Consider the following 21,237-nt stretch of genomic DNA (forward strand, 5'->3'; position numbering starts at 1 on the left):
CTAACACAGTAGTTGGCAAGCACTTCTTTAGACTGGCTCTGTTAAACCTATGGCACTAACATCCTAGTCTACATATGGTGAGATTATAACTAATTCACCTATAGAAGCAAACAATGCTAGCTCTGGCTTTATTAAATTGATTTGTTTATGCTTTAAGAAAACATTCCTAGTAGCCAAGATATGTGTTCTCAAAAAGGAGAAAAAAGAGACCAACGATTTCTCATTTTTGGTCAGGGAAAGACAAAGCATGCTAGATAATGCCTTTGATAAAGCAAATAGAGTGTAAACATGTTTCTCGGGCCAAGAGTGGTGCTTAGTTACCACTCTTAGTTAAATTAAAAGGACAATTTTTCATAACCTTGCAAATTTTCAGCCTTTCAAAGATGTTTTCTGCCCCAAAAGCCATCAACAAAGTTGTACCTAATTTCCATAGTTCATCTTAAGATTTTTTTCTAGTTTCTGAAATCCATTCTCAATGCAATGCAAGGGAGAGGTAGAAGTAAAAACAAGTAATGGCTCCTCTGAGTGGCTACCATTATGAAAAGTACCAGGAATTTATGTCAAACCTAAGAAGATTTATTTCACTCTAGAAAATCACCTTTTAATTTCCACCCTCCTAATTTCAATCAATGTAAGTCTGGACCTGTTCCAACAAAAAATTGCAGTGCATCTACAAGATTAAGACATTCTAGTCAGTATTTTGCTTATTTCAATCAATTTAACATATATCAAAATCCAGTACAAACCAAATAATGTGTATTATTCCTTATAGCAGAGGTTCTCAAACCTGGCTGCTCATTAGAATCAGCTGAGGATTTTAAAATAAATAAATATTTCTTATTTTTTTAAAAAAGGTTTCAGACACTACTGAACCAGAATCTCCAAAGTCTCAAGATTCTATTATTTCAACAGTTTCCAGGTGATTTCTGATAAAAATGGTACACAGATTGGCATTTAAGAAAGACTTCCTCAGAGTACACTGTAATAGAATGTGTACTATGACATACACTTTTTAATTTGAAAGGGAAAGTTTTTGTTTTTCTGTGTCAACCTGAAAACTTAATCCTGAAATAAAGAGGTCAACTTCATGTAGTGGTACAGTTGTAAGGATACTGTGAAGGTAGGTTTATATGTATCATATTCTACATTGGCCAGGCTCTTGGCAATCATCTGGGTAGTCACCTTCTTTTGACGCAGAAAAATTTTCATGCGTGGCTTCATGTATAGAATACCACAAAATGCCTATGGAACAGAATGGTGAAGGGAAAGTTATTATGTGATATTGCCAATTCTGCCGACATCCCCATAAAACACTGCTACCAACTGATATCTATGCTGGGCAAAGATTTGGCTCAGTTTCTATACCTTATTACACTATGTAAACTACCACACTAAAGTACTGCTGACTATATTATCTAAACTGTCTCAATGGAGACAATAAAAAGGAATACTAGCACATGGCTGGAACGTTGTTATCTTTGTATAACTAAAAGAAGATCTTGTTCTATAATATTTTCAGGTTATAGGAAATCTTACCTCTCATTGTTGAAAAACCATTCTTACTTACCCTTAAAGAATATTCTGTTTCTGGTAGCTCAGAGGTAACACCGCCAGTCATTTTTTCTTCTGTGTCAAAGTCTGATACCAGGATGTCATATTGATCTGTATCAAAGTCCAACTCAGATTTTCCATTTTTATTTCTGGGGAAAAGAGACAAGTACCAATCTAACAAAAACTGGCTCCAGAGGACAAAAAATGCACTAGGAGCCCAAAAGAAAAAAAAAAACAATATGAGCCAAAATTCAGGTATCTGTTTCTTTCCCTGACTACCAGTGCAAAGGAACTACAAACTACTTGGGTAGAGGATCAGACAATACTTAAGGGTATTCCCATTCTAAACAAATCTACTCTTTCATAGAGGTGATGATGCCACATTCATGAGGAAAAAAGAATGTGGAATGTCTATGATCTGATAAATCAAATGGATGTCAGCTATCCTCAAAGTGGGATCTTGAAATAGACACAAGCTTTCTGGGTATTGTTAGTAAGTCACTCAACATCATTTTCCCCAACTGAATAAACAGATGAATCAAAACCCACTTCTACCAACTTCAGACTAATAAGACACTAAGATCTCCCCAGATCTAATCTTATTTCTTAAAAGGAAAAAAGATTGTTACAAAAGCAGCATATATTTAACTAGTCCTCTAGGATACCATTTATAGAATTATCATTTAAACATAATGGTACTAACATTCCTTTCATAAGGACCTTTCTTGTTCCCATAATCTTTTTGGGCCACTTGGTTTTGATCCATGCCAAGACCCTGAGCTATATCACTAACCACTGCCAGGGAAAAAACGTTAAGACCCATCTTTATTCTTGGAAAAAACTCAAATGACAGGTTTTAGTAAAAATGTATATATCAGAACAGTACTTCCCAAAATTTGTTCTGTGGAACAGTAATCTCACAAGATACTCTTAAAAAGAAATAAATACATAAAAGTTCTATGATCAAATAAAATTGAGAAATAATTCTTAGCCCTCAGAGTCACCTCGAGCTCTAGTGATAACTCTGCTTCATACTTCAGGCTCCATAAGCTCAGAGCTGCTGTGTTGAAATTGTAGCTCCTTTTACAGGGCTGCACCAGAGCCATTATGGTCTGTTGTCTGCATCATGCCCATGTCAATGTATAATAGCTTATTATGGATTTTCCAGGATAATTCTGATTCTCACTACCCCACCTGACCCCAATGCATATGCCCTGAGGAGATTCTCTATCCTCCTTGTCCCTCACATTCCCCATCTAAGGAAAAAAGGTCTGTAGAAACATTTTCTGAGAGACAGGGTCTTTCTCTGCTGCCCAGGCTAGAGTGCAGTGGCATGATCATAGCTCACTGTCGCCGCCAACTTCTGGGCTCAAGCGATTCTCCCATCTCAGCCTCCCAAAGGGCTGGGATTAGAGGTGTGAGCCACCACCCAACCTGAAGAAATACTTTTTAAAAATTGATTGGGAAATACTTCATACTATATTGCTCTTTTACATATTTTCAACGCACATTAGTATATTAAAGGACTCCAGGACTCCCAGAAGTCCTACAATAAAGCAACACAGTAAGCTTTAAGTCAGCTTTTCCCAAATTTGTTTGACCATGTAATCCTTTATTTATACAGGTTGAATATCCCTTAACTGAAATGCTTGGGACCAGAAGTGTTTTGGATCCTTTTGGATTTTGAAATATTTGCATTATACTTACTGGTTGAGCACCCCTAATCCAAAAATCCAAAATCCAAAATGCTCCAATGATCATTTCCTTTGAGTTGTCATGTCTGTGCTCAAAATGTTTTAGATTTTGTAGCACTTCAGATTTTAGATTTTTGGATTAGGGAAAGTCAACCTGTATACCACCTAGTACCATATACATAACTGGGAAACAACATACAAAGAAAAAGTTCTGTTTAAGATATGTAAATCACTGGAAATACCTCAAAAAATTCTTTGTAATACAAACTATATTACTTGAGGTTTTCTCAGTAGGACACAGGGAAGATCTAAATTACCAATGTGTGAGTCACACTTCTCTTAATTGTCAAGTACAGTACTCTCTATATAAACTAGCATTGTTTTTATTTGTTTTACCCAGGTAAATGAGACAAAATACTTCACCTAAGGAGAAAAGGAAGAATACATTTATCCGATAATCTTTTCTATTAAACATATCAGTAATACCTCTATTTTATATTAAAGGTTTTTAGGGTTATTTTTTAGTGTTTAGGTGTTAATCCATTCTTAAATGTATTCCATTAGACACGCTAAGATTAAACAAATGAAATAGCATAAAGTATTTCTAGATTGTTTTATTAGTTTTGAAGACATGATCTTAACCTAGTCTCATTATAGTTCATATTTATCTGCTTCAAAGATTTTTTCTACTTCTTTTCTTTTTTTTTTTAAAGAGACAGGGTCTCATTTTGTTGCCCAGGCTGGTCTCAAATTCCTGGCCTCAAGTGATCCTCCTGCCTTGGCCTCCCAAAGTACTGGAATTACAGGTGTGAGCCACCACACCTGGCCAGATTTTTCTACTTCTAACCCAGCTACTGTGAAAGCACTAACACAGAACTCCTTATTTTTTAAAGATCTTATTGTGCTTTGTTTACTCTAATTTTTTTTCTCATACTTCATTGTCATTGTCTAGTAGGTAAAATAACTATCAATTACCAAACTTAAAAAAATGCCTATTGGCCAGGCACGGTGGCTCATGCCAGTAATAGAGGCTGGGGTGGGTGGATCACTTGAGGTCAGGAGTACAAGATCAGCCCGGCCAACATGGCAAAACCCCGTCTCTAGAAAAAAATATAAAAATTCGCCAGACGTGGTGGCGCACACCTGTAATCCCAGCTACTCGAGAGGCTGAGGCATGAGAATCACTTGAACCCAGGAGGTGAAGGTTACAGTGAACCAAGTTTGCACCACTGCACTCCAGCCTGGGCAAGAGAGACTCTGTCTCAAAAAAAAAATGTCCATGAATATGAAATAGATATTTATAAAGGATTCTGAGGAGCTTAGAATATGCTAAACTGTCTTAATTATCTGTGGCAATAGCCTCAGCATATGTGTGTTTCCACCTTAAACATGCCACATTTTACCAACAAAAACCACTATCTCAAACAACTCTGTTTTTCTTTTTTCTTTTTTTTTTGAGACAGAGTCTCACTCTGTCACCAGGCTGGAGTGCAGAGGCGCGATCTCTGCTCACTGCAACCTCCACCTCCTGGGTTCAAGCGATTCTCCTGCCTCAGCCTCCCAAGTAGCTGGGACTACAGGCACACACCACCATGCCCAGGTAATTTTTGTTTTTTTTTTTTAATAGAGACAGGGTTTCACCATGTTGGCCAGGATGGTCTCGATCTCTCAACCTCATGATCTGCCCACCTCAGCCTCCCAAAGTGCTGGGATTACAAGCATGAGCCACCGCACCCGGCCAGAACTCTTGTTTTTCTAAGACAAAGTTACATAAAAGTATGCAATGAGATATATATTAAAATTTATCTACTTTGCTCTAAATTACTCTAAAAAGAGTTATTAAAATGTGCTAGGCCAAGCACAGTGGCTCACACTTGTAATCCCAATAATTTGGGAGGCTAAGGAGGGAATATCACTTGAAGCCAGGTGTTCGAGACCAGCCTGGGCAACATAATGAGACCCTGTCTTTTTATAAAAATTTTAAAAGTTAAAATTAAATAAAAATGTGTTTCATCATACTACCTTTGTTTATTAGAATCTATCACCCTTGGAATACTATACCTGCGGATGTTCCAAATGAGAACACGAGTGCCTTTTTTGCCTGGGATGGCATCAAACTGGGCCAGCAGGTCATTTTCACGGTTGAAAATGGAATAGTTCAAGATGGCTTCTAGGCTGGGCAATGAATCCTCGGTAATAATCATTTTTTGTAAAATCAAATATAGTCAAAGAAAAAATAATATCTTAGGATGCTATTGAGAAGGAAGATCTGCCCTTTGGATTGCATATTTAGACAAAACTATAGACATACAGCATGCATATTACTGCTATAGAAGGAGGAAAGGTGAAAAATGGAGAAAGGTTGTAGAGACAAGCTCCAAAATCAGTTGCCCATGCAGAATATAGCTTCAAAGATATCATGTAAACAAAGTCTTATATTTAAAAGATCAAAGGCTTAATTTTTTAACTTCTTTGGAAGCAATAAGTTAAAACCTTACTGCTATACTGTTCCAGTCAAGAGAACCAGGTGTCTAACAGAAGTAACAGCTGTGCAGATATAGGGAAATGAGCTATTCTGCTATTATATAAGCTGATAAATAGTATGTTTCTAGGCCTATTAATGCAAATGTAGCTATCCTTAGGAAAAAAAAAAAAAAAGGAAGGCCTTCGGAGCTTTACCATGGGGTGGTGGTAGAGCAGAGATACACTATATAGATCAAACTGCCTAACAATGAAAATTTCAATATAGCAAAAACATTTCTAAGCTTATGTCAATGTTCTACTTGTTTTTTAAATGTTTAATAGAGAAAAATCCCAGTTAAATTTAAGACATTCGAATACCTCTTTTAAAACTTCTGACAGTTGGATTTGACCTGAAGTTGGAATCTAATCAAACACTCAGATTAGACTAATTTTTAACCAACATTCTCCATTTCCAGAAAGGATATTGTTTTGCTGGTTGAATGGAACAATTGGTACAATAACTGCCTGGGCCTGGACACATTCCAGATAGGTCTGTGATAGAAGTCCAACAGTGAGAGTACCCCCATTCTTGGTGAAGACAAGGGCGTCCTTTCCTAGCCGCATGGAGCCTGACTTGAAACCATTACCAAAGACCCCAATGGGACACTGGCTCTTCTTTATTACTTTATCTGTAAAGCCAAAGCTGCAATTACACAAGAAAAAACAAATCAGAAAAAAAGAAATCAGAAAGGTAAAAAGCATCCTAAGATAGGTGACAGGCAGAATATTTGGCCTACAAATAAATAACACTTGTAAAAAGTCCTTCCTTTTTACCTATTCCTTTTGGTATTTATGGGCAAAACTATTAGGTTAAAAACATAGGAAATTACTATGGGGTAATGGGACTAATTTTCCTGTGTGGTTTGTGTATACATAAATAGTTCCATTACGTTAGAGTCACACTTTATAAATGTAAAAAAGGGCCCCTTTTCACCAGCTAACGTAGCTGGAGAAGGCCTTGGGCAGCTGCCTTTCTTGTCTAGATAAAACAGCTCTGATTGCTGTAGAAGTAAAGTTAGGGTAAGGTGAAAAATGTAGTTATCTAGAGAGGGTAGCAAAAGTTCCAGATATTGTCATTGGTCAGAGGTACTAGATTAGGCATCTCCTAACCTGTTTATATCATCCTCTAGAAATCTGAAAGTCAGGGATCATATATCTTGACAAGTTCAACTCTCCACTCAAAGGATAACCCTTCCAATTCTTAGTCTCTGTTCCATCTGCTGGGACAGTTCATTGGAATGTGGCCAAAGGATAAAAATAGGTAGTTCTGCCTCTGAATATCAGCAAACAGTTGCAGTATAAAGTCTCTCTTGCTCTATTAAGGACCTTTCACTTAGGTGCCTCAACAATCTCTGTAGCCCCTTTTGATCAGCTTAATCTGGAAGCCAGAACCTTTCCCTTCCTTGTATTTTCCATTCAGGTACACACCAAAATAACAGAACTTTAAAAATTAAAAATAAAATGATTATATATCTTCCCTCACCATCAATAAAACTAATTGTAAGGATTGTTTCTCAGGATGAGAAGGAGAAATGAATAGAGTTTGGCAAATGAGTACAAACTTATAGTTAGATAGAAGAAAAAAGTTCTAATGTTCCATAGCAGACAAGGGTGACTATAATTAGCAATAATACATCATATATTTCAAAGTAGCTAGAAAAGAGGAGTTCCAATGTTACCAACATATAAATTATCAAGGTGATGGAAACCCCAAACACCCTCACTTGATCATTACACATTGTATGCATGTATAAAGTACTCACATGTACCCCATAAATAAGTAAAATATTAGGTATCAATAAAAGAAAAAATCATACTAAAAAGGATTGTTTCTCTCCAGATTGACTAATTTTACAATGTTGTGCACTATCATTCATTCAATAAATATTTAAACTAAGCACCTACAATGTGCCAAGCATTGGGCTAAGCACTAGAGACCATTTTTAATAAGAGACATGATTCTTGCCTTCAGAGTTTATAGTCTAAGGAAGGACTTCATATATTACAGATTAGGTGCTTCTCAACATCAATAAAATAGATACTCTGGTCAGACCATGACTGAGCAGGCTGATCTTTAACAATTTTACTCTTTTGAGCATGGAGAGCTGAGGTATCTGATTTCTACTTCCTGAAGGTTGCGGTTTTGTGTTTACTCACTAAGAAAGGGAACCACCTTTTAATTTTCTATTTCAAAGCATTATACAATAATACCATATGTCCTCCTAGAGTAGATACTTTATAGGAGCTGTGTGTATCCTACAAATAAATCTAGTGACAGAAAAAGGTAATTTCCATGGCAGCAGTCCTTTGGGAAAAAAAAAAAAAAGAAAAAGAACTTCAGTTTGTGTTGCCTATGGGCCTTAGTATTCCAGGATACAGACTTATAATAGTAAGATTCAGGCATTCCCATTTTTCTTGTGGAAGAATTGGCTTTTAAAAAAAATGGGTTTGTTATGAGGATTAAATTATATACTGTATGCAAAATACATTAAGTATAAAGTAGTATTCAAACATTAATTTTAAACTAACTCTAGAAGTCATTCTGATAGTTGTCATGTGCTATCCCCTACTCCTACTTCAGACCTAAGGTCACACCTAAAACTCAGGGCTCTTCATAAATAGTAATCTTACACATCACTTCAAATGAATTTGTATCGTTAACCGGACTTTAACTTTCTCTTATACCACAAAAGCTTCAATTAGGTGATCAAGGGAAAGTGGTGAAAATAGGGAGATTACAACTCCCTTAATTTTTTAGCCTCTTCCACCATCTATCACCTCTTTTCCCCCTTGAAAGTATAAACCCTCACTGTGTTAATTTGAGGAGACCAAATTATGATACAAGGTTGAGAAGATAAGTAGTAGTGCCAGGCCAGAACCAGAATGGAAAAGGATAAGAATAACGAGAAGAGAGGAGCTATAAACTCTGGATTTTTGTTGTTGTTACTGTGTTTCACTTAACTCTTCCCGTGTGCTCTTTTATTCCACCTAAGTTCTCATGTTCGGCATTCTATTTAAATGCAAACTGGCAGAATCAATGTCAGGTACCAATCAAATAACTACCTAACACAAAAGCCCTCACCACACATAATAATAGAATTGTAAGAATGAATTTGATAGTTTGCTATAGCTCAGTAATAATTTTCCACAGAGATAACTTGGCTTAGGTGGTTTCTATTTGCTAAGTCAGTCCTGCTCTATCCTCTCGTGTGAGAGACAACACTGTTTACACATCAAGGTGGCTTGGATACCAGCACTTTTAGTGGAATCCAAAAATACAGCAGCTTGCTCTGGAGTATCTTAAAATGTCAAGAATCAGAATCCAGAGAGGTAAATTTAAATTGGGACTCTGCCGTGACACGTGTTTACCTATGTAACAAACCTTCACGTGTACCTCCAAACCAAAAATAAAAGTTAAGAAAAATAATAAATAAGTAAAGACTCTGACCAATGAAACAAACCTTGGCAAAATCCATGGGTGCACAAAGGCAGGCACTGCTATTTCCTAGGTATACTTGTGATTTAATATGTAATATAAAAGAATGAAAGAGTGCTAAGCAGACTGTTATTCTCCAGCTATTGTTTTAGAAGAATACACCTGCTAGGAAGTGCACTTCTGAGCACAGGTAGCAAATACCTTCTGTGGTTATGTGGCTGTTTTCAGTCTTTGAACTTTGAAAGAGGTTTTCCACCTTGCTGAAAAAGGCAGCTGAATATACAGACTAACTGATCCACACACTAGCCCCAGAAGCTAAAGATAATTAGTTGTGGACCTTAAAGGAATTTAATAATAGGTTTTTCCTTTTTAATTTGATTTTCATGAAATTCTATGTTTATGGAAGAAACTGTTGCTACAGTTACACAACTATTTTATCAGCCTGAAAATAGAGTTGCATAAAGAGTTGGAAAGTGTGGACAGTGTAACAACAAATGTTAGAGGTCAAATAGAACTTCTGTAGGCTTAATAAATTTGTATAATTACTTCTATTATTTTTTCCAAATACAAAAGTAATATGCCTTCAAGTAGAAAACAGCACCAGGCACGGTGGCTCATGCCTGTAATCCCAGCACTTTGGGAGGCCAAGGCAGGCGGATCACTTCAGTTAGGGAGTTCAAGACCAGCTGACCAACATGGTGAAACCCCGTCTCTACTAAAAATACAAAATTAGCCAGGCATGGTGGCGCATGCCTGTAATCCCAGCTACTCGGGAGGCTGAGGTAGGAGAATCACTTGAATCCGGGAGGCGGAGGTTGCAGTGAGCCAAGATCACACCATTGCACTCCAGCCTGGGCAACAAGAGTGAAACTCCATCCAAAAAAAAAAAAAAAACCCAGAAAACATAGAATCCTTCGGGCCAGGCGTGGTGGCTCATGCCTGTAATCCCAGCATTTTGGGAGCCCGAGGCAGGTGAATCACAAGGTCAAGGGATGGAGACCATCCTGGCTGCCAACATGGTAAAACCCCGTCTCTACTAAAAATACAAAAATTAGCTGGGTATGGTGGTGCACACCTGTAGCCCCAGCTACTCGGGAGGCTGAGGCAGGAAAATTGCTTGAACCCAGGAGGCGGAGGTTGCAGTGAGCCGAGATCGCGCCACTGCACTCCAGCCTGGCGACAGAGCAAAACTCCATCTAAAAAAAAAAAAATAGAATCCTTTGCTGGAAGTTAGGATTGGACTAAAAAATCTCTTTTATTTTTATTTATTTATTTATTTATTTTTGAGACAAGGTCTCCCTCTGTTGCCCAAGCTGGATTACAATGGCACAATCTCAGCTCACTGCAACCTCCGCTTCCTGGGTTCAAGCGATCCTCCCACTTCAGCCTCCCGAGTAGCAGGGACTACAGGTGCATGCCAAAACGTTCAGCTAATTTTTGTATTTTTTTGTAAGGATGGGGTCCCCCTGTGTTGCCCAGGCAGGCATCAAACTCCTGGACTCAGGCAATCTGCCTTCCTTGGCCTTTGGAAGTGCTAGAATTATAGGCATGAGCCACCATGCTTGGCCTTAAATGATCTCTTTTAAATAAATGGTATCTTCACTGGGCACGGTGGCTCATGCCTGTAATCTCAGCACTTTGGGAGGCCAAGGCGGGCTGATCACTTCGGGTCAGGAGTTCAAGACCAGCCTGGCCAACATGGTGAAACCCCGTCTCTACTAAAAATACAAAAATTAGCTGGGCGTGATTGTACCTGCCTGTAATCCCAGCTACTTGGGAGGCTGAGGCAGGAGAGTTGCGTGAACCCGGGAGGGGCAGGTTTCAATGAGCTGAGATCATGCCATTGCACTCCAGCCTGAGGGACAAGAGTGAAACTCCATCTCAAAAAAAATTTTTTTTAATTAAAAAAAAGGTATCTTCTAGCTGATTCAAGTTTGTTTCAAGATACAATCACAAATAAAATTCAGTACATATATTACATTAAGGACTCATTAAAATAATTTTCTAAAATTATTTTTTAAATAGGAGGAACAATTGCCCAGCTCAAATTAGTGGTAAACATATTTGGTATGATAGGGAAAATTCTATAGCTAAGAAAGTTTCTACCTATTTTGCTCCTTGGGGAGGGAATAAAAAATTTGAATGGGTGATACTCATCCTTCATATTTCAATTTGAATGTCATTTCTTCAGGGGAGCCTTTTTTAATTCCCTAGACTAGATTAGATCCCTGTTATACGTTCTCAAAGAAACTGTGCTCTACCTTCATAGCACTTACCACTGGGTGGAATAGCCTATTTAGTTATATTACTAGTCAATTTTGTTCTTTCTCATTAAGCTGTCAGCCAAGAATCATGTCTACCTGGTTCACCACTTTATCTCCAGTGCCTTGCACACAGGTGCTCAATAAAAATTTGTTGAATGAATAAATGAATGAATCTGGAACAAAAATTGTGGCAATTATTTTGAAACCATTCTTCTCCTCCCTTCTACCTTATAACTCTAACCAAGTTTCACAGATGTAGTCCCACAGACAAAACGGAAGATCAGATGTGCTGAGCCCACTACTCAACACCCACGTCAATGGGATAAGGTATGATGGGAAGGAGTCATTAAGAAGATAAGCAATTTTGGATGGGTGCGGTGGTTCACACCTGTGATCCCAGCACTTTGGGAGGCTGAGGTGGGCAGATCACTTGAGGTCAGGAGTTCGAGACCAGCCTGGACAACATGGCAAAACCCTGTCTCTACTAAAAATACAAAAAAATTAGCCGGGCATGGTGGCACACCCCTATAATCCCAGCTACTCGGGAGGCTGAGTTACGAGAATCATTTGAAACCAGGAGGCTGAGGTTGCAGTGAGCTGAGATCATGCCACTGCACTCCAGCCTGGGTGATGGAGTGAGACTCTGTCTCAAAAAATAAGAAGACAAGTAATTTTAGGGGGAAAACAACCAACTAGTACATACAGAATTGAACATATATGTGCTTTGGTTCCATCCCATCTAAAATTGTATTTTTCTTAATATATAATATTAACTTCAGGATATAAAACTGATGTTATAAGTTAAAGGATTGGGCCAACTTTCTACCTTCACTAACATACTGGTCACAATTCTTGTTTCACTTTTAGAGGTTTTCCTCAAATAGTCTTCTAATTAGGAGGGTCTGAGACACAAGGTATACAGACTGCTGAGTGGTAAAACACAACCATTTACTTTGCCCAAATTTCATTTTTGTTTCTTTGATGAATCAAAGGGATTTCCCTACAAACAGAGTAATTGATTTAGAATACCTACAAGGGTAACTACAACCACATGAATTTGTTTTCCATTTTTATAGTTTGGAGCCCTTTCCCTCCTCCACAGCATTCCACCATTGTTACTCGTGCTTCACACACTCTAGTTCAGGAAGCCACAGGGAGAGTAATCAACCTCATCTGCTAAAAGGAAGAGAGAAGGAAGGAGTTGAAGGAATACTCATATTCCACTGAGTGATATGCGGAGATGATATAGTATAAATTTACGTTCTCAACTACAAATGTTTTAAAGTGATGAAATGAACTGACAGTGGCAATAGAAATCTAGCACAAGCTTTAACAGTTAGAAAGGAGAATTTCCTAAGTTTGTGATTCTACTGCAAAACCTTTAAAGAATATGTGTCTGAATGCCTTCTATTTATCTTGCATGGGGTTTGATTATACCCAGGTACCTTCATGGTTCTAATCAATAAATCACCCCAACTCCAATACTTCTGATTTAAGAGTGAGTTTAGATTAATATAAATTGGAGGTCTCGGACCAGTGAAGGCCTCTGGGTCTTTATATTTGCTGTTCTCTTTGTGTGAATTGTCATCCCTTGCTCCCTGCCCCTTTATTTAGCTGGTTAAACTGTACTCACCCTTAGATCTCAGCTTAAATATCATTTTGTCTAGGATACTTTTCCTAACCTCTGGGATCAGATTGGGCTCCCCTGATGACTTGTCTCAAACATTCTGTACCTTCTTATTATGCTTATAGCTTTTTATTACTTATTTAATTTGTCTGAGTTGCCAGCTAGGCTGAAAGCTCTGTGAGGGAAGGAACAATATTTGTTTCATAACCAGTGCCCTGGCACATAAGAGATGCTTAATAAATATTTGTTGAATGAACAAAAGGAAAGCAAAATATTAATGAAAATTATGAAGCCTTAAATAGGGTTCATGAGCTTAAGACAAGAAAAAGACAATGAAGACATTTTTACCTGAGCATTCGGTGTAGTTTATGAGGTGTCATCCCACATCCGTCATCGGTAAAGGTCAAACAAGATTTATTCTTGACCTCCTCAACATCTATAAAGACCGTCCTGGCAGATACATCTGGATCTACAGCATTATCTGCAAAAGGTAGAAATCTGCGATATTAGATCCCCTTTTCCAATATTGTATCAAAATCTCTAGTTCAGTGACGCCAAGACATAAGAAATGTCCTTTATTTCCTTCATTTGGATGTTTGAGAAGGTATCAGGGAGCATTAACGGTAGTGCACTTACTAAATTATAGAGAACAAAAGAGATGATGCCAGATTGAGTTCTAAAGCTGATTTCCAGATTTCATACGAGCGATATGCAATCTGCCTTTCCACCTTCGAACTTCAGGGTCTTTGGAAAAAAGTATTAATAACTACTCCCATATACAAAGCATTTTGCTCCATTTTTGTCTTATTACTTCTTGCCTTTTAGCCCCTTTACTGTTTGTATACACATACAGTAAAGAGTGGCTATGGAGAAAAGCTGAAGGAGCAACTTTGGTAAAAGATGATGCATATTACACACATTACAGTTTATTTGTGATCATTTTATTTTCTTCTTTCTTACATCACCTCCTCTGTTAAAGAACACAGAGAGTACTGCCATTCATGTTTATAGCCTAAGAGGCACTGAAAGGGTTAGAGTTTAAAATCAAAAGACTTAATTGTCTGCCTAGATCTCAGTGATGGTAGCAAGCATACTTAGAGGGAGTGATTTTTGCTTAGGTATTTTGTAATAGTTTTAAAGGTAAGGCTGTCCATCCTTTCAGGAAATGGAGAACATAGAATTAAAGTAGAAAAAATACATAGGTTCACGATTCCTCCTGATTTATGTCTTCACAATGAGTTAATTATTTAAGACTCCAAAGACATCAAATATTGCCATAGTCTAACAATTGTGTCACGTCCACAACCCCAGGGGGGTGCCACTGTCTAGTTGCCACATGTTTTTGCCACAGGCACCAGTTTACATAATTGTCAATCACTGACAAATGTGGCTCACTGGCCACAATTGAGGGGCAGTTTATACAATCTGTTGGATAGGTTCCTTAATCGTTCCTGTCTCTACTAAGCTCTTTGAGCAAGACAGAGTCCTTCCCTTCCACCCTCTTCCCTTTCCCTGGTATCCTATACTGCTTTAGTGATACCAAAAAGCTAAGCTAAGACAGCCAGGTCAGGTCCTGGCCATATACTTGTTCTATTACTACTGATCAAATTATATCATTTTTTTCCCGGGAACACCCCTTACAATCCAGAGAAGTATTACAAATATGCAAAACACCCATTTTTTATAACACAATTAATGATATCAGTTACAGCCACTTGGATATGTGGAATGTTCATCAAATAAAACAAAACACAGATTAATTTCAAGGGTCACAATGGTATTGCCAGAGTCATTGATAAAACTGTCACTGACTGTAAGCGGAAAACGTCTTAACAGTAGTACAGCATCGCCAATAGTCCCAGAAGGGGACTAAGAGGCCTGGTATAGTCAACCTTTTTTTTTTTCTTTTTTTTTCATTTAGAAGGCCCTAAGGGAAAGTTTATTTCATATGAGTGGCAGCCACTTTTTTGTGTTTTTATTTTTTTAATTCACATAATAGTTGTACATATTTATAGAATACAATGTGATGTTTTGATACACTTATACAATGTGAATGATCAAATCAGGATAATTAGCATATTCATTACCTCAAACATTTATCATTTCTTTTGTTGGGAACATTCAAAATCTATTCTTCTAGCTATTTGAAAATATACAGTTAATTGTTATTAATTATAGCCATCCTACAGTGCTATAAAACATTAGAACTTATTTCTTTTATCTTAGTTGTAATTTTGTAGCCATTAACCCACCTCTAGCTATCCCCCCTCCCACCCTTGCCAGCCTTTAGTAACTACTATTCCACTCTCTACTTCTAAGCTTATTGCAGTAACCTCCTAACTACTCTTATAAATCCGTATCTCTCTCTTTCAATGTTATACACTGCTGCAAGATTAACTTTCCTGAAGCACAGCTCTGATCATGACATTCCTCTGCTCAGAAAACTTCAGGCTAAAAAGCCAAACACTGGAGCCTCCCAGTCACACCCTGATCCCAGACGACCTTTTTAACCTCATTCCCTACTTGGTATTTCCAGTAAAAAGACCTGTGTTTGCATCCTGGATCTGCTACTTAGTACTTGTTTAGTTTCCACATAGAAGTTAGAACATTCCACATAGTTTGCCTTCTGTGCCTGGCTTATTTCATTTAACATAATGTCCTTCAAGTTTATCCATGTTGCTGCAAGTGACAGTATTTCCTTCTCTTTATGGCTGAATAGTATTCCATTGTGTCTATATACCACATTTTCTTTATCCATTCTTCTGTTGATGGATGATATAGTCAATCTTTAAGGACCAGGTTGGGGGCCTAGGGCCCATATAATGTGGCAAGACAAGTGGGCTAAGTTTTGGCAGGAGTTACAAGTCTGTCCTACAATGGCAGCTTTATCAGAAATGCAGTTCTTTACTTTGTAAGAGGCAGCAGTATTTTTCTTTAACTGACTAAAGGATTCAGCATTACACAGCTGCCTACACTGTTTCAAGAACCTTTACTCGCCAAGCAGGCCATGAATTGTGTTGGGACTGATCAGACACTCCTGCTGGCAGACAACCAAAGGCACTGTGACTGATGATACAACTTGTCAATCAACTGGACATCATTTATACACTGAAAACTTTGGACATAGAGGTATTTTTTTCTAACAATTTGTGAACATTCACGATTCAAACATGTAACACCTATCAATTGCAACTACATGTTTACCCAACGGTGCATTCAACGAATCAGCTCAAAGGCCTCTCACAAAATCATCTCAATTCTTTTCCTCTTTACTGCAAGTTTTGCCCAAACTTTACTAGGTACTTTTTTTTTTTTTAACAGGAACACACCAAATAGTTTTAACACAGGCACTTCAGGAGTTACAATGTAGCTGCCAGGAGCAGCTCAACATTTTATCTCCTTGGCTGGAAGCTCATGGAATACAAGGGGGAGGGGGCATGCAAGAGGCCAGGGTCAGCTGGAGCAGTAGGGAAAGAGAGATCAGTAGAGAGGCACCAGCAAGCACGGTTTTGTACTTACTTTCAGTTTTACATGGCCCTTCATTCGGTCTCAGCAAATGAAATTACAATAATAATAAGGCTGGCCTCAATAAATGAACTTATGATAACAAGGCACCGATCTGGAGGCTGGTTTCAATCCTACCTCTGGCTGCTTAACCCTCCAAAAATTTACCAATACATGGCAAGTGCTATTGGATCCCAGAAAATCTATCTTCTCCCCTAATCCGGCCCATCCAGCCAATGAACAGGTAGCACAATGAAAGAACCCTTACTCCTCTCTCCCTGCCCACCACTTAGGTGAGAAGTGTGCTATCAGATGCTGGAGTGTCTTCATTCCCTAACCTGGCCACACAAGCCCATGTGCTACCAGATCACAAGGAGTTTTCTCTCTCCTAACTTGGCTCGTGCTATCCCTTCGTGGGAGGACCCCATCTCTACCTTCCCCCTGCTCTCGTATCTCATCAGAATCTAGGAGGCAATGAGAAACTATTCCATGACAGCCTCCCAGGAGAGATAAGATGGCAAATGGGAGATGGCTTTGAGGTAGTGCTTCACAAGCCTCTCATCCTTTTCTGTTTCATAGCATCATAAGGCTCCCATCCTCCCCTGTTCCAGAAGGATGGCCTATAGGTGGCTACATGAAAGATTGCCAAGGGTGGAGCTACTGTCCTACATAAATCCTAGAGGTATCTAAAAGTATTCCTGCCTAAAGGTAAGGTCATCACCTTTTGTCACAAGCCTATTCTTCCTTTGTTATAAACACACACAAGGTTAGCATTGAATAGACCACAAATTTGAAATTTAAGTAATTTTCTTATCCCTCCCTCTCCTTTACCCTATGCATCCCTAGACGCTCTCATATCCTATTTACTCTATTTCCATTGTCAATCTCCTACAGAGTTTATTTCCTCTCATCTGGATTATTGCAATAACCTCCTGTCATATAAATCCGTATCTCTCTCCTTCAATTTTATACACTGCTGCAAGATTGACTTTCCTGAAGCACAGCTCTGATCATGACATTCCCCTGCTCAGAAAACTTCAGGCTAAAAAGCCAGATATTGGAGCCTCCCAGTCACATCCTGATCCCAGATGACCTTTTTAACCTCATCCTTACTTAGTATCTGGCGTAAAAAGGCCTGTGTTTGAGTCCTGGATCTGCTACTTAGTATACATATAACCTTGGAAAAGTCAACTAAATTTTCTGAACCTCTTTTTCTTCATCTGCAGGATGAAAATAAATGTTTACCTCAAATGGTAATGTTAAAAAGTTATTTGTGAAAGCTGCTTGTAAACTTTTTAAGTACCTATCGTTTTTACTATTTGTGAACCCCATGGTCTAATTAAACTCCACTCAATATTCTTCATGCCTTTGTTCAAGCAGTTGTTCCTTTTGCCTGGAATTCTTCCCCGCCCATATCCACATGTCCCAATCCTTCAAATCTCAGCTTAAATGTCACCTCCTCCACAAAGCCTTTCCTAACCTTCCTCTTCCTGATAAACTGGAAGCCATTCCTCCTTCCTCTGAACTCCCACAGCACTTGTTTTTATCTTTGTTTATATATCGATTTCCATTTTGTTGTTAGACAAAGCATAAACCTTCTGTACATGTTTTATCTCCCCTACTAGAAGAGTGAATCTGTGTTGTATTCATTTTTGTGCCTACCACAGTGGCCTTGCGCACAGTGGATGCTCAATAAATATTTACCAAATGAATGATTCACTAGAAAATTAATGCTCAAGTGGAGAAAATGATTGAAGGAAAACCTAAAATGAAAGCTTTGCATTGCCAGTTAACACTTTGCTCTCTCTTTTCCCTATTATTAATATTTTCACAAATAGTTGTTATTTGGTCTTAAAATCTATGTTTGTATACATGTATGCATGCATGTGTGTGCATAATACATACACATACTCGCGCTCATACTGGACGTCTTAGATCCGGCTTAGGTTCTTTAAGGTAATGCTTATGGCCAAAATCACAAATATTCAAAATTACAAATTGGAAACTCATTAAATCACCTGGAAAGTACAGTAAGCACAGCACAGGCATATCACGTTCTGCACCGTGCCAACCATGAGAGAACAATACATTTCGGTTTCCCATCCCCCACTACGTAAATCACTACTTTTTGCTCCCTTGTAGTCTTTCTTGTAAATTACATACTTAACTTGGATTGTATTCCATTCTGCAGAGGTTCAGTGCACAGCCCCAAGGCACAGTACCAAACCTCAAAGATACAGTCCCTCTGCTCCAGGGTTCCAAACGTATCAATTCCACTTTTTGCCTTTCACCTTCTAATTAAATTACACATTGTAAAGCATTCCGTGTTATGGTTAATCATCAAAGGTCTCTATCATTCTTATCACCCTTCCAAGTAAGTCCCCTGCTACCCATTGACTTCTTACCCAAGATAACTCTCATGGCATGGCCACAGCGACTGCTTAAGTAGAGACCGGGGTTCATTTGGGGAGCTTTGAAAACATTTTCAAGAGTTTGTTCTGTGCAACCTTGCCCATAAACACTTCTTCCTTCTTTCGATTTTCAAAGCATGTATAATGCGCCCTGTATGCTGCTGCGTTTTGTGCAGGACTGCGTTTCTTCTTTGCTTTCCACACAGTAGCACACTACTGCAAAAACTGGTGTAATTGGCTTGAAGGGATCAACTGAAAACACTTTAAAAGCAAACACCGGTGGAGCGAGAGGTTAAGTCCTCAATATTCATTCCAGCGGTGTGAGGGCGCTCGTGGACCACGGACCCAGCCCTCCGCAGTAGCAGGGAGCCAAATGCACTCGTGTCATCTCTTAAGAGATGTCCCATCATTCCTAACTTTCTTGTCTCAAAAGTTAAGGAACTCCGCTTTCCAGACCTTTCCCCAGGACCCGCCTCGGTCCTCTACAACGCCCCTTTGCTAGCTAGGCATCCTCCGTCGGTCGCCAGCCCCTGCGGACCCAGCTGCCTCGGGGCCCGAGGTTTTTATGCATCTCCTTTTGATTACTAACTAAGCTATCCTAAAGTGCCCGAACGTCACGAGCACGAGAGAAAAACCACACTGGTGTCTTTAACGCTTCAGACACACCTCGTTTCCTCCGTTTTATGAGCGGAACCTAGTTCCTGGCGAGAGAGCCATCCCCCTCCTCCGCCTGCGGAGCCGGGGCCGGTTCCGAGGCCCCCACCCCAGCCCCGGCCCGCCCCGCGCGGCTCTGCGCATTCCTCTCGCGTCCGCGGCACCACGCTGGCACCACTGCCTCGGGCGAACACGGCCGGGCCCGCCCTCGCCACTCACCTAGCAGCTCCGCGATGGCACTGAAGGGTCGCGTGTGGCTGCTGGAGTTGCTCTGGAGGTAGCGGGGGCTCATCTGGGGGCGAGAGAAGGTCCCGACCCGCGTGAGGCCTCGGCCCGCCGGGCCCTCCCCGCGCGCCCCCCGCAGCCCGGGGGCCCGCGCGCGCGTCCGCCCCCTCGGGCCCCGGACCTACCGTGCTCAGGCGGATCCCGAAGGCCTGCGGGCCGCCGCCGGGCCGGGCCAGCCCGCAGCCCGGCGCGCCAGGGCCGGCGGGGGCCCCTCGGTACAGGAGCATTTTTTTGGCCGCCACGGTACCCGTCTGCTGCCGCCGGACCCCTGGCCCGGCGGTCCGGGACTAGCCCTCGCTCACTTCCACTCGCAGCTGGCGGCGACCGTCCGGGACCGGCCCTCCCTCGCTCCCACTCGCAGCTGGCGGAGGCGGAGCGCGCTCCAGCCACCTGTCCCGGGCGGGAGGGGTGAGGCCGGCTGAGGCAAGCGGCGGCTCCGCCCTGTCAGCACCTCTACCGACCCGGCGACTGCCCGGGCTGCCTCTGGGCCGTACAGAAATATGGCGACCTCCTGACAGCCGCTCCTTGATCCCCGCCCCTAATTAATTATTGGCGTATGCCATAGGCCAGGCCGCCGAGCGGGAAAGCGCGGGGGGCGGGGGTGGCGCGTGGGGAGGGGCGTGAATGAAGCAAGAGGAGGGAGAGCATGTATGGGATTTCTGGAACCTAGTCCCGCTTAGGCTGCATGACTAACAGGCAAGATAAGACAAGTCTTTCAAGTTCTAAAGACTACAGTGTTGCTATCTGGGAAGATAGCAAGCTCGCCTGATGGGAAAACATTCTACCTACTCTGCCTCAAATGCCTCCAGAAGCACCCAGAACTTTCTGGAAGGCAATTAGCAAACTATCTCCAAAGTCTTGCTAGCATGCAGGGACGGTGTTTCTAAAAGGAGAAATTGGATTCACTTAAATACCGCCAAGTAGGGGATTGGTCGAGTTATGAAGTATGCATAAAATGAAATACCATGCAGTTCTTGAAGGCCATGTTTGTAGATAAGTATGTGTTGATGTAGAAAAATATTCATGAAGGAATGAAGAAAACAAGGAGTTACAACATATTGTGGAACGCATGATGCCTTTTCTATTGGAAAAACAAGTATATATGTATGCATATATACATATATACATATGCATGCATACACACATATACACATATATACATACATATATATATATACACACACACACACACAACGAAAACCACTTGATATACACCAAGATGATATCTCTGGGTCTGGAACTAGACACTTTTTCCTTTTTTCTTACCTGTGTTTTCTAATATACTATA

At 40.1% G+C, this 21,237-nt stretch overlaps 1 protein-coding gene across 6 annotated transcripts in view; it reads right to left on the reverse strand.

The window, feature by feature from the left end:
* Positions 1–20,446, reverse strand: part of MORC4 (MORC family CW-type zinc finger 4) — a 59,437-nt gene extending 38,991 nt beyond the window's left edge. For 2 of the 6 annotated variants that reach the window (XM_016943443.4, XM_016943441.4), the window contains exons 1-7: positions 20,075–20,446; positions 19,884–19,956; positions 13,444–13,576; positions 6,194–6,411; positions 5,307–5,454; positions 1,568–1,700; positions 1,114–1,242 (exon numbers count right to left, since the gene is read on the reverse strand). In XM_016943443.4, the coding sequence (XP_016798932.1) occupies positions 1,114–1,242; positions 1,568–1,700; positions 5,307–5,454; positions 6,194–6,411; positions 13,444–13,576; positions 19,884–19,956; positions 20,075–20,176 (936 nt within the window). In that variant the 5' untranslated portion in view covers positions 20,177–20,446. Of the gene's footprint in view, positions 1–1,113; positions 1,243–1,567; positions 1,761–5,306; positions 6,129–6,193; positions 6,412–13,443; positions 13,577–19,883; positions 19,957–20,074 lie in introns of those variants that run through there. The other 4 variants (XM_054676900.1, XM_016943445.3, XM_054676901.1 and 1 more) reach the window with 3 other exon arrangements.
* Between the last annotated feature and the right edge of the window lie 791 nt (positions 20,447–21,237).

This window comes from Pan troglodytes, chromosome X (assembly GCF_028858775.2).
Source record: "Pan troglodytes isolate AG18354 chromosome X, NHGRI_mPanTro3-v2.0_pri, whole genome shotgun sequence".
Lineage (NCBI taxonomy): Eukaryota > Metazoa > Chordata > Mammalia > Primates > Hominidae > Pan > Pan troglodytes.